At 54.8% G+C, this 16,245-nt stretch overlaps 4 protein-coding genes across 4 annotated transcripts; 1 reads left to right on the forward strand and 3 right to left on the reverse strand.

Moving 5' to 3' along the window:
* Positions 1 to 983: 983 nt before the first annotated feature.
* POSPLADRAFT_1074896 (hypothetical protein) lies at positions 984 to 2,580 on the reverse strand (the record flags this gene model as incomplete). The annotated part of the gene is made up of 5 exons (XM_024482754.1): positions 984 to 1,226; positions 1,284 to 1,596; positions 1,658 to 2,228; positions 2,283 to 2,346; positions 2,407 to 2,580. 5 exons carry the CDS (start codon positions 2,578 to 2,580, stop codon positions 1,059 to 1,061), a joined length of 1,290 nt encoding a protein of 429 aa, XP_024338095.1. The 3' UTR covers positions 984 to 1,058.
* Positions 2,581 to 3,652: 1,072 nt separating this feature from the next.
* POSPLADRAFT_1047525 (hypothetical protein) lies at positions 3,653 to 5,165 on the reverse strand (the record flags this gene model as incomplete). Its single annotated transcript, XM_024479308.1, has 5 exons — positions 3,653 to 3,791; positions 3,849 to 4,021; positions 4,082 to 4,459; positions 4,509 to 4,680; positions 4,879 to 5,165. The coding sequence occupies 5 exons, from the start codon at positions 5,163 to 5,165 to the stop codon at positions 3,653 to 3,655; spliced, it is 1,149 nt and encodes a 382-aa protein (XP_024338096.1).
* Positions 5,166 to 8,134: 2,969 nt separating this feature from the next.
* POSPLADRAFT_1145712 (hypothetical protein) lies at positions 8,135 to 9,306 on the reverse strand (the record flags this gene model as incomplete). The annotated part of the gene is made up of 5 exons (XM_024485827.1): positions 8,135 to 8,293; positions 8,552 to 8,800; positions 8,903 to 8,958; positions 9,027 to 9,082; positions 9,197 to 9,306. 5 exons carry the CDS (start codon positions 9,304 to 9,306, stop codon positions 8,135 to 8,137), a joined length of 630 nt encoding a protein of 209 aa, XP_024338097.1.
* Positions 9,307 to 11,826: 2,520 nt separating this feature from the next.
* On the forward strand, positions 11,827 to 15,411 carry POSPLADRAFT_1182447 (hypothetical protein). The gene is made up of 6 exons (XM_024488923.1): positions 11,827 to 11,859; positions 11,912 to 12,120; positions 12,174 to 12,586; positions 12,636 to 14,219; positions 14,274 to 14,601; positions 14,655 to 15,411. The coding sequence occupies exons 2-6, from the start codon at positions 11,926 to 11,928 to the stop codon at positions 14,985 to 14,987; spliced, it is 2,853 nt and encodes a 950-aa protein (XP_024338098.1). The 5' UTR covers positions 11,827 to 11,859; positions 11,912 to 11,925; the 3' UTR covers positions 14,988 to 15,411.
* Positions 15,412 to 16,245: the final 834 nt, after the last annotated feature.

Genomic DNA, 16,245 nt, shown 5'->3' on the forward strand with positions numbered 1-16,245 from the left:
TGCACGCTGATCGTCTCGTGATGCGCCATGGATGTGAATTTTTGGACATCCTTGACCTTTTCGTGAGGTCTTTTTGATGTAGTATTTGGACCAAATGCAATACCACCGGGTAGTTATTCTGAGTTCTCTCCTGCGAGTTTTACAACAATAAAGTCGGAGTCCATGATCAGAACAGACAGGCTCATGGAGCTTCCATTATAAATCGTGGTTACTGGAAGCACACATTGATCAAGCGTACCACCACAGCGCAAAATCCTCTGCTCGTCAGACTTAGCGTAATAAGTAGCTCTGCAAGCTGCAAAAATGTTCAACGCGTTCAAGACAATGTGGATTGAAGCTAATCGTTTTTGTGTTAATGTGTATTTATTGCTGGAAACATTCCGTTCATGAACGATGCATATATCTGCGGTTTGCACCTCCAGGTCGTACTAATCAGTTGCAATCCCAGCACTTCGCTCTCCTCGTGATAGTATCTCCGGCCTGTCATTCCTATGTTGAATAGGCGATGGCCACCGTAGTAGAAAACTTTGACACTCGCTGCGGAGAGAGTATCCGTGTTCGCTGTCACGCGTTGTACTAGTCATTCAATATAACAATCTGTCGCGAGACCTCTGGTTCCGAAGACAGGTAGGGGGGACGAAGAAGAATATGGTACGTACTACTTGCGTATACCTCAATGCAGCCCCATTATTCCATGGAGGCATCGTCTTACGCGTACTTAGCAGGCGGGTCACAACATCGGACTAATACCATGTCTCATTGACTGAGTGTCGCGTTATCCAGCGGGGGTATCGTCAGGCGAGCCATATCGACGGACTGACGCAAAGCTTGACTGTTACCTTGACTCTCAGAACTTACACGAATATCGGCACGGCTTCCCCACCACTCTGGTGACCGTCGATGCAGTTTCAGCTAGGTATCCTATATCGTGTGCACTTTTGCCACCATAGTGTGAGTATAGTCGCTCGGAACACAACACTATCATTCGATCCCCCAGGTATACAATGACCAATCGTTCTAGTAAATTTCTGTCTATTACGTACCGCGAAATAGAGATTTCACGCCTTTGTAGAAGTGGTGGCCTTCTGTCCAACAGCGCGCCCAGTGAAGCCCCACTCGATCTGCCGCGCCTGTCTGATCGCCACGCCCAGGTCTTCTGCGAATGACCAGACAAGGCCAGGGTTCTTCTGGAAAAAGCGACCAACGAAGACCACGTCTGCCGAGTCCTGCCAGATCAGCGTGTCAGTCATTTCAACACGCCCTTGACCAAGCAACAGACTCACCTCGTCGAGAACGGCCTGGGCGAGATGACCATTGGTGATACCCCCGACGGCACTGACGAAGATCTTCGAGCCGTGCGCCTGCTTCACAGCGCGCGCGAGCGGCACCTGAAAGAGGCCCGCCGTCTTGCGCTCCTTATCGTCATGGTCGAGGAGGGCCGCCAATGAAAACTGTTGGCGGGGGTCTATGCCGCCACTCGACACGTCGAGCACATCTACGCCGTGCTCTGCGAGAATGGGCGTGAGGCGCACTGTGTCCTCCACAGTCCACGACTCGTTGGGCAGCACGGCATGTAACCAGTCAGCTGCAGTGAGTCTGCGTAGCATAGCACGAGTTAGCGAAGTCGGGAGAAAGAAAGTGGGTTGAGGAACCTTACCGAACGAACAAAGGCATGGTGGGCGGGATTACAGCGCGGATGGCATCAACAACCTCGACAAGCACACGTATGCGGTTCTCGAAGCTGCCGCCGTACTCGTCCGTGCGCTTGTTCGCCGAGGGCGCGAGGAACTCGCTCAGGAGGTATCCGTGTGCAGAGTGGATCTCGATCACGTCGAAACCGGCACGGAGGGAACGCCTCGCGCCGTCTGCGAACGCTCGCACGACACGGTTGATGTCCGCTTTGGTGAGCTCCTTCGGCTGCGCGAAATTCTCATCGTAGGCGAGCGCGCTGGGGCCATAGACGTCATTTGGCCAGCCGCCGTCGATCTCGGGCGCGGATAGGTGAAAGTCGAGCCAAGGGGCGACAGTGGAAGCCTTACGGCCAGCATGGGCGAGCTGGATGCCAATCTTCTGGCCTTGCGAGTGCGCAAACTCAACAATCTTGCGCCAAGGCTCGATGTGCTCGTCGGACCAGATGCCTGCGTCCTGAGGGGTGATACGACCCTCAGGAACGACGGCGGTCGCCTCGACGACGGAAAGACCGGGGCCACGGGTGAAGATGCCGCCCACTGCAAGAATATGAGTACGCTAACGAGATGGCATACCTGCAATGCTTCACTCACAGTGGGCGAGCTGCCATGCAGTCACCTTGCCGTCCTCAGCAGAGTACTGGCAAAGAGGAGAAAGCTACACATGAAGGTAGTTAGATCGCGATCGAGCTGATGCATTGGGATTAGCCCCACTGACCCAGATGCGGTTCTGGAACTCGACGCCGCGGATCTTCAGCGGCTGGAAGAGCTTCGGGATGGGCTTGCCATCTGGCTGGGGGTCGAGGGCGGTACCCGCCGGAGGATTCTGCGCTGGCGTGAAGTACCCGATGCCCGGCGCGGGGGCATTCACCACGTTATTGTTATGGGCCATGTTCATAGCTTGGGTACTTTGTGACCTGGAAACAAGAGAGGATGGGAGAGATAGATTATGCGTACCCACTACCCTTTATACTCGCAGACACTGTCGCTTGAAAGGCATATCAGCGTCCATTTGAGCGCAAATCAATGAGGCGCCGCTGGATGACTCATGTCATCATTAGTGAGATATCATTACTGTTGTTGGCAAAACTGCGCCCAATTGGCGCACTGATAGGGAATGGCAATTGCTTGCGCAACTCGGAGGGGTTAGGCCTGGTACAGACTCTGGGCAAAATACCTGAGGTAAAATCTCTCATGCAACCTAACATTTGTTGCTTCCCCCATGCCCGAGCCATCAACAAACTTGAGTACGCAGGCGAACACCAGCTTTAGCATCTGGACTTGCTTGCACTTGCGATGGTCCTGACAAAGTCCTGGTCAAGGTTGGAAAGCAACTTGTTCCCTTAAAGTGCTTGGAGCAAGCCATAACATGGCTGAGGAATTTCCTCACGAAGTTCTCAAGTGAGTCTGTGAGTGTCGCAGGAGTTGGGCTCACTGACGCCGAATCCGAAGACGGGTGAGTCTGCTTGTGGGTCTCTAAAGTCTTGTTCGCGGTGCATGATGCCCGTGATTACTCATGTCTCACCATGTCTTACATTACGCATGCTGTACGAGAAGACGGTCTAAGCTATCCTGCAGCTTGCGGACACGCCGTCGTGTACAATTCACGTCGCGTCTTTCATAGGTGTGCGTTGGTCTCAGACATCGATTGTTGGAACTCTCAACCTCGCTCGGGGCCCAGAGACAAGATCTCGTGTCATGGACAAAATCGCAGGTTTATGAGACGCCAGGGTCAACCACTAGGTGATACAACCACTAGCGATATACAGAAAATCAATATAGTACAATATCTTGAGCAATGAGGCCATCTGATCCACTTGCATAGCGCCTCACTTACCGCCAATCGCCAGCGCGTCTCGCATCGTCTGCACGAACCCTCGCAACACCTCCATGCCTCCTGAGCTCCTGTGCATCCGCGGTTCGTTCAACCGTTCATCCACTCTTGCACATGGACGGGCGAACGCTCACGGCATGGACGCGTCGCGGATGGGCGTGTGACCCTTGTCCAGCGTTTGGATGAACTCGTCGCCAACGCTCAGGGATTCCTTCACAATGAAGTCGGGTGTCACCGCAAGCCACTGGTTCAACGAGAACTCCTGGAACCTGTGTCAAGACGTGTAAGCGCACCAGAGCAGCCGGGAGAAAGACGGGGCCACGTACTTGGGCGACTTGAAGATCTCGAGCATCTCGATCGGCTCGTCGCCAATGTTCTCGATGTAGTGCCCGCAGTTGCGTGGGACGATCATGATGTCGCCCTCCTGGAAGTTGTATGTGCGCGTCGCTTGCACCGTGAAAATCGTGACCATGGCCTTCCCGCGGATGAACATGGACCACTGCAGCGCAAGCCTGTCAGTCACTCACCAACACGACAAAATCAAGAAGAGTACGCGCACCTCGTCTGCGTACGGGTGCCAGTGCATTTCCCGCAGTGCGTGAGGGTAGATGATGACGTGCGCAGCGCTGACCGTGGTGATGCTCCAGATGCTACTGTCTGTGATGCGCACCTCCCCGCCAGCGGTCTTGATCGGCTGCTGTGCGAGCATCCTGTGCGTCATGCGGCGCGCAGTCGGCTTGCTGCCTGGCTGCGTCTCTTCCGCTGTGCTCTTCTTCGATAGGATCGAGCGGAAGATGAACTTCTCACGCGTCGGGATCTTCTCGAGCGTCGACTCTGGCACCTTGAAGTTCTTGCGCAAGATGTCGCGCGGGGTGTGCGCGAACCAGTCGCTCAACTGGAAGGCCTTGTACTCTGATGCCTCGCCGTCGTCGAACATCTGTGCGATGATCAATGGGTGCGGGCGCAAGAAGCGAGGGGAGGCATACCAGGAGAAATTCACAGCCGCCCTCGAGGCCCTGGAGCGAGTGCGGAACACCAGCCGGGAAGAACCAGAGATCACCTTTCCCGACATCTTCCTCGAAGTAGTCGCCTCCATAATCGATGCCAGTGATGCGGCAACGGCCCTCAAGCATGTATGCCCATTCGGAATCATTATGCCTGCGCGTGTGTTAGATACCAGACTTCCGTTCCTCCGAAATTCCACTATGAGTGGCCGTCCAAGCGGATCACCTTTGTCAACACCGCTTGCAGGTCAGCAGGCATGCAAAAGAAAGCACTCATTTTGCAGCCCCTGCAAGCATAGACGGACGCACACGGCGCTATCTCGATACACTATATGTATATGACCGTACTCACCAGTGCAGGTCGCGGACAGCGCCTTCATCCAAACGCATGTTTGTGGCGCCAAAGTCGCGCGACATGGGGATCTCGCGAACGGTGGCCTCTCGCGCCCAGCCGCCCTCTTCGAGGCGCATATGCGAATCTGCCCATGACCACTTCATGTGGAGGACGGTTCCCCAGTCGGTCGGCGGGGAGCAGATCGTGTCGGGGTTCTGGCGCTCGCGGTCGGCGTTACGAGGGCCGAGGATGGTCGAGCCCAAGTTGCCGCTCTGGGGCTCTGGGGGTGGGGGTAACGAAGACATCTTGTCAGGCTGTATGTTCGCTGTGGGGGATGGGGGAAGAGGAGATTTTAACGGATCTGCTGCTTGACCTCGGGCATTTATAGGTGGTCTACTGCATGCAAGGACGCGCAGGTACGTCACGATGAGCGCACCCAGTCTACCAACAGGTCAAAAATAACGGACTCCACCATGTCGATGTCATCTCAGCCAATGCCCCGTTCCTTCATCCGCATTCTCCTTCGCGCGCTGTCCACAGTTCATCTTCATTTTTGTGTAATGAATGGACTCTGCTCTGCTCAGACCTCACGATAGTAGAGAGAGGGCGAGGATCAAGTGCTCGAGACTGCGGTGCAACCTGGTAGAAGCGTTTCGAATAACATAACGTTCAGCGGGTCGACTGCCAGTACTCCAAACGCGTTAACGGAACCGACTCACGTGCAATGCCCAGATAGCCCCACCGCTCGCTCTCCACAGCTAGATCTATAAATATACCGTGAGCTAAAAATAGCCCTCCCAAAATACCGCGTCTCCCTGTCATGGACTGCGCATAGATGATAACGCCTGCAACTCTATCACTTACTGTGCCTAGATTGTGGTGAATTCGCCAGGCCTAGTCGGCCTGCATCCCATGAATCATACTTACGTCGAGACCCACTCACTCACATGCCTTAGACACCACCTCTTCAGTAGATGCCGTACAACATTCTTATGTGCTTGTCAGAGACGAAAGCAAACCATCAATTCATCGGGTGGACCTTCATGATCAAGGCATGCGCGGCGCAATAGGAGATAGTATACACATCTGGACAGCCATCGGAGAATATACACACCAGGTGCAGAGGACTTGCGCATACATCTAGCACCTCTGAGCAGGTAATCTCCAGGAACGTCGGCAAGCAGCTAGTACGCATAGACCGGAATAGAGGCATTCGAGACGATGGACAAGGGGCATGGTGTTCCAGTGAGCATGTATGTGGCCTAGAGGTCGTAGTGGCATGAGTAGATTAAAGCAGTGCTCCGGATCATACAGCAAATCTCAGGGTAGAAGAACCAGCATACCGCCCAAACAGTTTTCGCGCCTTGGTAACTGAGAAGCCCAGTGAATGCGCGTCCTGTTCCAAGCAAAAAAGAGAAACATGACAGCCCAATGGACCAGAAGCAGCGATGGAGTTCGTTTGGTTGGCTCGGAAGTAATACCATGGGCTCAAGTCGCGCGCTGAAGCATGTACACCACGTTGTAGCAAGTGCGGCGGCCGAGCAGGAGCGCCAGACAACTGGAGAGAGACTGACAGCTAGAGACGCAGAGGGCACATAGACAAGTGAATTTTTAGATGATTACTTCATGGGCGCAGACGCTGAATATCGAGAGATATACCGACGCGGCTGTGGGAGTACCTGGAGACCATCGAAAGGAGATGCATCGAGCTGATATATGTTGTACGAGCGGAGCCAGCCTCGGGTTGTCGTCAACGTGATGCGCGATTGTGTTGCGGATGATGGACGGATCCGAGATGGCAGGCTGCTCGATAGATGTCGATGGCAGCGTCTTGTACGGATGTTGGGCTAATGGCTGACATGGCAATTTGACGGATAGATGAGTGCCAGTGATACATACCAAGTTCAGAAGATCCAACGCCGCTCCGAACTGTCCTCGGTAGCACCAGGGTCAAGACTGCCACGACTGTTCGACGGGCCTCTGCCGTGTACCAGTGCTATATCCATCCTGGGTCCTACAACGCTGGCACCCGTACCAACGCAGCCCGAGGTCCTCCGTGGCTGCCGTAAGTGTTGTGATTCGTGGATGTGGGCAGGTCAACACGAGGGCAGATAGGTGTAACTCCCAGGTGCCTGGTTTGCAAATAGATGGATGTGGGAGTGCTGTGTAAAGCTGCCCACGTCGCGTAGACTCATGCGCAGATTATGCCCTGTAGTTCGTTTGTTCGGGTGAGCAGAGTGAGTTTCCAGCGCCTAAGGAGCACGCGAGCAGCAGAGCCCCTCTTCCTCCGCTCAGTCACTACCGCCGCTCTACCGTCCGCTGTTCCCGTTTCTTCACATAAAAAGCCTATGCGGCTGTCCGCACCAGTATTTTGTCCACCTTCGCTCGTCAACGTCCAATGCTTGAGTAACCGACCTGACCTTTACGCGCTATCGTCGATTTTTAGAGTTTGTGTTCAAAACTTTGCGTCCCTTCTAAATTCGCACCCCTTAGCCACGCGCAGTGCAGCCAGACGCAGGTCAGTCTGACGACTCTCCGGGCGAACTCGTGAGCTTCGATGAGTGACGGTGCGATTTCGCCGTCGCTGTGAGCCCACCCGTGTCCACTGGGACCGGAAAGTTTGACATCTCCGCTGCGTCAGCAAACGCGGCGCCTCGCGACATTCACTGCCCTATGGGCAGCGCGGGCTTATAGCAGTAATAGCGCACGCAGACTTTGCACGTTTCGTAAAATGAGGTCTATTTCATTCTGGGTCCAATATGCTCCAGGGTCCCGCAGTTTTAGGTGTTCCGGAAGGGTGAGTTGTCCGTTGCCATTTTTGCAGCATGGATCACAGTTGCGGGGCTTCGTCATTTCTTCAGCTCTGTCTCCTAGGCAAACGGCTGTAAGTAAGTAAATTTGAGCGTGCTTCTACAGCCACCGATACACGGGCTTATGAGAAGCATACTACAAGCTCAATTCACTACTGACGCCAAGCTTGCACTGAACGTTTCTTGTCGCCGTGCCCGAATTCCTGTTCACAGAAAGTGGGTCCACAGACCAGATCCGGACAAAATGTAGCGGCACTGTCTGAGGAATTTTCTGAGGGATTCCGGCAATCATGGACGGCCTTCCCCTCACCCCGCAAGATACAGATCTGCGGCATATCCTTTGCCCGATTTTCGTCCGCTCACGGCTCGTGGGTTCCTGCGGCCCGCCAGGCACCGTGCGCTTCCACCCGACGCCTTCCTATTATGGTATGCGTCGGTGGGTCCCGTTCCGCTTGTCCCCACTTTTACTTTTCCCTTGTGAGACCGCGCTTGAACACGGTCTGCACGGCGAGGGCTCCCCCACAACCGTCGACGACCGCGTGTGTCGCATCGATCGGGACGCATGGTGGCCGGGCCGCGAACCCTGGGGCCGTTCTCCCCCTTCCCGCTTCGAAGTTCCACCTCTGCATGGTCTCGTGCAGTTCATCCCGCTGGTCCGAAGTGTGCCAGGGTACCCTCAGAAGGCGGCCGGGGTGGCAGAATCATTCGCCCGGTATAGGGTGCAATAATAAGGGCCTCGGAGGGATCTTCGTGGAGTGTAGATTGCGTCTCAGCCGCCGTCGAGAGGGTCTTGTCGTTGAATATTGAGCCTTCGGGTCTTCATGCTTCACGATGGTAACGGTCCGCTCGTTATCGTCGAGCTTGGGAACGCCTGCACGCACCTCCGCTATTGAGATGATTTCTGGATCTTGTAATATCTGCAGATCTACGTTTCTTTCACCCCGCACAGAAGTTCTTGGCTGATCTGCGTCGTACATGCCCCGGACTTCTTGCTCGTCCGTCGCTTCGCCCCGCTCGCCCGCTCCCACCTCTTGGTCGCTGCTCACATTGGCTGGGCAGTCTTGTGACGCAACCCGAAACTTCGTCGAATCTCGACTAGCTCGTTCGGAGGGCCCCAGCTGCCTTACGTCCTGCACCATAACATACATCGTCCGTGCTGCTAATCCGCCGGGCCAGCGAATGACGTCATCGCGTGCCTAGTCCTATTTGGGACTTGTCTCACCCTCACCGACCGACCCGGGACTTATCGCCACCAACGGCCCCTCACGGACATCGGTTTGTGCTAGCTCTGAACGTATACGCATGACACATGGTGGTGTAAGCGCCGAGCTCACAGTTAGCTGAAACACTACATACGGCGGGCTCCACTTGGCTCGGTGATGGGGTTTACTTGGCTTGGATAGTACGCGGGTCTATCGACAGCTACCACTCGATTGTGGCCGACGCGACACGTTGAGTGATTAGCGGGTGTAGGATTATGTTTACGGAGTTCTTGAATGCACAGATAGATGCCTGGACCCTGTTACCTTGCGTTGGCCACTTGGCGGTTGGGCAGCCTGTTGGTCTTCTTCGTTTGGTTGTTCGGCTCCCCAACAAGTTGGATTTCTAACTTCCACCACGTTGCCACAAACCGCATCATGCGTCAGACGTGCATGTTTTCACGTGCCGCTGCCACGTCGCTGCGTACTTACGAATTGTGGACCCACAGGCGAGTATTTTCGTGTTCGTCTTCGTCAAATTCATATTGTCGTTTCCTTCTGTAGATTCCAGTCTGCTCGGACATCTGCATGTTTTATGTCATGCGCCGTGCAGCGCACTGCGCTTGCGTCCCGTGCGGCGAATAGCGACCGCCGCAGTCGTTCGAACGTTCGCCTTCCGCGGCCGAAGTCCGCGTTGAATGCTATTACTCGGGTTCCGAGTATTCAAATGAAGATGGAAGAAAGACGTCATCCCTTCGAACCTCATTGAACGTGGAAATTCCCAATCTCGGCAGCTTCCATTCGGATGGGCGAGGGCGTTTAGGTATGTATGTGGCAGGGCCAAAGTGGGAAGGTCTGAGCTACTCTCCCAGTTGTTCTACTCCTACTAGTTCTTGTCTTCTAGGTAACGCAATGCCATGACAATTAGAGTTGTGCACGGGCCTGTCGCGAGCTTATTGTGTCTAAACTTCACTTCGGGATCTGAGGTGTGGTCTGGGCCGCACGATTAGCGTGCCTCCTGCGCGAGTCCACCGCGCGCTCGAACCTCTCGACGGAAGGCCAGGAATAGCAAACAACTATCAATAGATGCCGACCCCGTCAGTCGCCGCTCAGTGCCGATCATTATCGAGGACTGTTCCAAACCGGTCCTTGTTTGACAGGCAGACAGGTGGCCCGCGCGGGAGCGGCAGGAGCGCTCACGAGAGTTCCGGATGCTGCATTTCTCGGCGCTGGCCTTAATGGCTCGGGGCTAATGCGCCGCACCAAAGCACGCGGGAGCACTTGGTCCCCGTCGAGCTCGACGGCCGCGCCGCTGCGCAAGACAAGCGTCGGTGAAGCGTTTGTTTAACGCCGCAGCGGATGTTTGTTACGCGATCGGCCAAAAATCTTGCGCGTCTACCGTACTATAAATAGCTGCTCCGATCAGATTCCGATGATTTTGAGCGCAGACGGGCTGAAGATTTTAGTCCCAAAGTCCAAGAATGCCCGCCAATCAGGACCTGCTCGATTGGCTGAAAACACGCTGCGGTGCAAGTCCTATTACCGGGGGTACTGTATATCCATACAGCTCAGCTATTAGTATACGGGTTCATGCATTAGGGAAGGATATCTAGCTTGTAGCCGGTAAGAAGATTCTGCTCGTACGACCAGAAGGGCTTGACATACACAGCCGAACTGATCTGAACCGAAAGACGCCGTCTTGTGAGAACGGCCGAAGCGCTATGATATCACCCATGCCATTTTCGATGCTGTTCAGCCAGTTTACAATGCTGCGCGTGTTCGTCATTCCGGGTGAGATTACCCCTGAGTCTGGAGGGGCCGGCATTCGAAATGGCAAATCCGAGAAGCAAACCACGCCTCGGTGAGGCGGGGAGGGTGACCGTTACGTACATCCGCCGCTTGTTGGCCACGAAAATAGGAAGGCGTTCTGGGGAGCGGTGCTGTGCGGCCCCGCAGCGGATTGGGCCACCTAATTGCCGACTGTGGTGGCGGGTGGCCCCTGTGTCCCGGAAGCAGTCGTATGGTCACATTTGGGGTGAATCAAAGCGAGCGCACTCTGGGAAGGCCGCCATTGGGCTGCAAGCGGGGCGGTGCTGGCAGCGGGTGGTTGATGCATCAATACGACACGAGCATCATGATGGATTTCGCAAAGGGTGGAATAATTGTCAGACAGCGGACAGGAGTTACCCATGTCCATCTCGCGTGCCACGGTCTACGGGGTGTTTAGACAGACTGTTGATGGTCGCCAGCCTGGAAGGGGTAGGAGAGCGGCGTCATTGTGAGTGATACGATCCTCGACGCCCCATGGGAGTTTGTCGGGATTATCGGTGGTGTGGCGGAAGGCTGAGGCGAATCCATCCGCCTGAGGAGCGTCGAGCCCTCATCCGTAGGAGGTCTCGCACGAATGTCTCACACACACGTCTGGCCAGCGTTTAGGACGAACACACAGGGAAGGCTGCCGATGGTGGATGCCGCGGTAGGCATGTGGGCTTTCCGTCGCCATCCGAGCCGATGCGCCCTGCAATCCAGTGGGCGAGCAGCAGAACTCACGCAGCGTGCGGTGGGAAGATTCCGTCCAATCCTGGCCAATCAAACAAGGTCCCGGCAGCCTCGGCATGTGCGGATGAGGGCCGGGGTGGCGGCTGACATGTTGACGTCTGTTTACTCTAAGTTTGCTTTGCGGGGGGGTGAATATAAGAACCTAAGCATCCCCGTCGGCGCTCTATCCTCCCTCCCATTCAACCTCGCCACTTCTCGTGTTGTCCAGCTCGTCTTTCCGCTCTCGCGAGCCCGCTAGACTGCCCTAGGGTTTTCCCTATCCCTCACCCCTCTCTCCCACCTCAGTTCGTTCGCCTATCTCATGTCGACTCCCGTTGAGAAGGAGGCTGGCTCGATAGAGCCAGCCAAAGATACAAGCCAGCCCCCAGCTCCCGAGGAACCCAGGAAGAGGGAGTACAAGGACTTTGGTCATGAGGAGGCAAAAGCTACACGTATGCTACTTTTATTACAGAGCGGGTTTGAGTTTCTAACTTCCGTGTTCAGACGCCAAGGTTGATATGTCGCAAATCCAATTGCGTGCGGAGGATCTCTATGACAAGGAGAAGGTCGACCTCGAGACGATCGTCGTCGAGGACGTTTTCAAGTTGTTACAGTGCAGTGAAGATGGTCTATCGGCTGAGGAAGTTCAGCGGCGTCTCGAGCTATTCGGCCCTAACAGGCTCGAATCTGAAGAGCAGAATGCCTTCCTTCAGGTATGCATGTTCCTTTCACGCGTCATTGTGTCGTAATAACTTGACCTGAACAGTTCCTGAGCTTCATGTGGAACCCCTTGTCCTGGGTTATGGAGGGAGCTGCTCTTGTTGCCATTGTCCTGTCAAACGGAGAGCACATGCCGCCTGACTGGGAAGATTTCATCGGTATCATCACATTGTTGCTCATTAACTCGGCCATCGGTTTCTATGAAGAGCGTAATGCTGGTAACGCTGTCAAGGCTCTCATGGACTCGCTTGCTCCCAAAGCCAAGGTCAAGCGTAACGGTTCGTGGAGCGAGATCGAGTCCGCCGACCTCGTTCCTGGTGACATGATCTCGTTCAAGATTGGTGACATCGTTCCTGCCGACTGTCGTCTTACTGAGGCTATCAACGTCTCGATCGACCAGGCTGCGCTTACCGGAGAGTCTCTGCCTCAAGGTAAGAAGCTTGGTGACCAGTGCTTCTCGTAAGTCTGTCGCACGCTTTGTCCAGTCATCTTTCTCACGAGTTTTCAGTGGCTCTACCTGTAAGCAGGGTGAGGCTGAGGGTGTTGTTATCTCAACGGGTCCCAACACGTTCTTCGGTCGTGCTGCGTCTCTTGTTGGCCAGGATGATGACACCACCGGTCACTTGCAGAAGATTCTTGCTCAGATCGGATCGTTCTGCCTGGTGTCAATCGGGATATTCGTCATTGCCGAGATTTTCTGTCTCTACGCCGGTTTCCGCTTCCAGTACCGTCGCGGTCTCAACAACATCCTGGTGCTCCTGATCGGTGGTATCCCCATTGCTATGCCCACCGTTTTGTCCGTCACCCTCGCTGTCGGTGCCCAGCAGCTCGCGAAGTACAAAGCCATCGTCACCCGTATCACTGCCATCGAGGAGCTTGCCGCCGTCACCATCTTGTGCTCTGACAAGACTGGTACGCTCACCACGAACAAGCTCACCATTGATCGCGAAACCGTCCGCACCTACGGTCCTTTCTCTTCGGAAGACGTCATCCTCCTCGCTTCCTACGCTTCCCGTACTGAAAATCAGGATGCCATCGACGCTTGCGTCGTTGGTGCTCTTGGCGACACCTCCCGCGCTCGCGCTGGCATCAAGCTTCTCGACTTCAAGCCTTTCAATCCTGTCGACAAGCGTACGGAGATCACCTACCGCGAGGAGTCGTCTGGCAAGCTCAAACGCGTCACCAAGGGTATGACTGGTATCATCATCGAGCTCTGCACACGTAACAAGACGGACGAGATCGAGAACCGTCTCGAGGCCGATGTCGAGGAGTTTGCCATGCGTGGTCTTCGTGCTCTTGCGGTTGCGTTCGAGGAGCTCGAGACTACCGACCACGAGGGTGAGGGTAATGGTTTTGAGCTCATTGGGCTCCTTCCCATTTTCGACCCTCCCCGTGAGGACACTAAGCAGACCATCGACGACGCTCAAGCCCTCGGCGTTCGTGTCAAGATGGTCACCGGTGATCAGCTCGCTATTGCGAAGGAGACAGGTCGTCGTCTCGGTCTCGGTGACCACATGTATCCCGCCAAGGTGCTCAAGGACGGACCCGAACCCGGAGGCAAGCACGGTTCGCTTGACGAGATGATCCTCGATGCCGACGGTTTCGCGGGTGTCTTCCCCGAGCACAAGTACGAGATTGTCAAGCGCCTCCAAGGTCTCGGTCACTTGGTTGCCATGACTGGTGACGGTGCCAACGATGCTCCCGCTCTGTCCCGTGCTAACGTTGGTATTGCCGTCGAGGGTGCCACCGATGCCGCGCGTGGTGCAGCCGACATTGTCTTGACGGAGCCTGGTCTTTCGACGATCGTGCATGCTATCCGTGGTTCGCGTGTCATCTTCCAGCGCATGCGGAACTACTCGATCTATGCATGCGCCGTCACCATCCGTATCGTTGTCTGCTTCGCCATCCTTGCCTTCGCGTTCAAATTCGACTTCCCGCCGTTCATGGTTCTAATCATTGCGCTCCTCAATGACGGCACCATCATGACGCTCTCGGTCGACCGTGTCTTGCCTTCGAGCACGCCTGATAGCTGGGATTTGGCTGAGATTTTCTCGTATGCCATTGCCTATGGTATCTATTTGACCGCGTCGACGTATGTTCCATCTTTACCTGTGATCACATCACCGTGCTGACTTTGCTTGTTCAGGATTGCTCTTGTCGCTATTTGCATCAAGACGGACTTCTTCTATCGCAAGTTCGGCGTCACGTTCGAAGGCGGTGCGACAATGGCCACGAACCACAATGACTACATCCTGCATTCAGTCGTGTACTTGCAGGTCGCGATCATCTCTCAGGCGCTCATCTTCGTCACGCGTTCGCACAGCTTCTTCTTCATGGAGCGACCCTCGTTCGCTCTCATGGGTGCCTTCTGCATTGCCCAGCTCATTTCGACCATCATCGCTGTCTACGGTGACTGGGGCTTCACGCAGATTCACGGTATCTCTGGAGGCTGGGTTGGTATTGTCTGGGTTTGGGTGAGTATTGCTATGCAATTCAGAATATCTTTGCCTCTGACATCGCAATGCAGGACATTGTTTGGTTCGTTCCCCTCGACTGGATCAAGTTCGCGATGAAGGCGACGGTCATCAGAAAGCTACGTGAGCGCCACCAGGCTGAGGTTGCCAAGGCTGCCGCTACTGCTGCTGGCGGTGTCCCGATCACGCGCACTCAGTCGCGCGCTGCGTCGGTGCACGAGTCGCTCTACTCGAACCGTGTCTCGTTCATTCGCCGCGCGGCACGCAAGGTTGGCTTCGGCCAGAAGGTGTCGATGAAGCCCGAGGAGCTGCAACGGTTCAGCAGCATCCAGGCTCAGCGTGCGGGTGCCACGCTTGCACGTAACCCTTCTCGCGCTGCCGCATAGATTGGCATATGGCTCCTTGGTCGATGATTCGGTCTCGGTGTAACTCCTCTTCCCGTCTCACATTCTGCGTATACCCTACATGTCGCCGCCGTTCCTCTACACCGAAACACTGTTTCGTCGACCGATAGGATCCCTCATGTCTGCCATGTCCTGTTTGTGTTTCATACATAATGATTGTTCGATGTTTTACGTACACGCATCTGCGGTATGACTGTAATTTTGTTGCATTGACCCTTACGCATATTTCACGAAAAGTAATCATAGATATCAAACACATCGCGCTTATGAGAAAAACCGAGTAACTCAGCGCTTCTCGAAAATTCGTTATATTATTACTATTAGTACCGCAGTAAATACCCCTTAGGGTGCATACTCTGCGAGCAGCTCAGGTCAATTACATTTTGATTTTGCTGCATGACTGCTCAATAATGCTGGACGCAACGCACAACAGTGGCGTCGAGGCAGACAACTCATTGAACTTGATTGTGTCGTACCTGGTCTTCGCGACGCGGTCCTTGAACCAAACGCTAAGCAGGCGTAAAGTGCGTCAAGGCTGAATCGCATAAGGACTCAAGCTCGACCCAAAATCGTGAGCGCATGCAAGTTGTTATGCTCGGACACTCCCCATCGTGCGGACAGACTGCGGGGCATGTATGCGAGCCGCAGCGGGATGTAAGCATCGATCTCCTTTATTCGTGCTCGAGCCGCTATCGTTCCTGCGCCGACTTCGAGCTGTACAATACGCCCTTCCCTGCCTTCCCTTCCGGATTTGGGCCGCCTACAATTCCTCTGCTTCGATCATATGGAAAATTGACTCGTTTCCCTGCCGCACTTGGCAGCATACCGCATGCACTGTCTTTAGGTTCCCGCGGGACGCAGTCGCGAGAGCCCCTTGCGCAGTACCTTCCATGCGCTCCTCGACGCTGAACTTCATTCCGAGAACTATCGAAGCTCGCCCGTTTACGATCACTACGTGTTACCGTGGGACGAGGCGTGCTTGAAGGCCCGGGTTCCATGTCATGTATGCGTAAGGTTCCCTTTTATGCCGTGTGCGGCGTTGGAGTGGTGGCAGGCAACTGGCGCTGCATATCCTCTGAGCTCGGAGAACACATGCGAGAGCTTGTGATACTTCCACATTTTAGTGACGATCGAAACGGAGGATTTTATTGTTCAGGTTTGTCGCTTGATAGTACCATTCTGAGTATATCGCTCAACTGCAAGTACAGATGAACTTATGCAACATCCCTTGTACTAGCGC

Source organism: Postia placenta (assembly GCF_002117355.1).
Source record: "Postia placenta MAD-698-R-SB12 unplaced genomic scaffold POSPLAscaffold_9, whole genome shotgun sequence".
In the NCBI taxonomy this organism is placed as follows: Eukaryota; Fungi; Basidiomycota; class Agaricomycetes; order Polyporales; family Adustoporiaceae; genus Rhodonia; species Rhodonia placenta.

Excerpts from the sequence above, each read along its gene's own strand:
- POSPLADRAFT_1182447 (XM_024488923.1), top strand. The coding sequence starts at position 11,926 with ATGTCGCAAATCCAATTGCGTGCGGAGGATCTCTATGACAAGGAGAAG. Across the intron at positions 12,121-12,173 it reads AGCAGAATGCCTTCCTTCAG|TTCCTGAGCTTCATGTGGAA; the intron begins GTATGCATGTTC and ends TGACCTGAACAG. Across the intron at positions 14,220-14,273 it reads ATCTATTTGACCGCGTCGAC|GATTGCTCTTGTCGCTATTT; the intron begins GTATGTTCCATC and ends TTGCTTGTTCAG.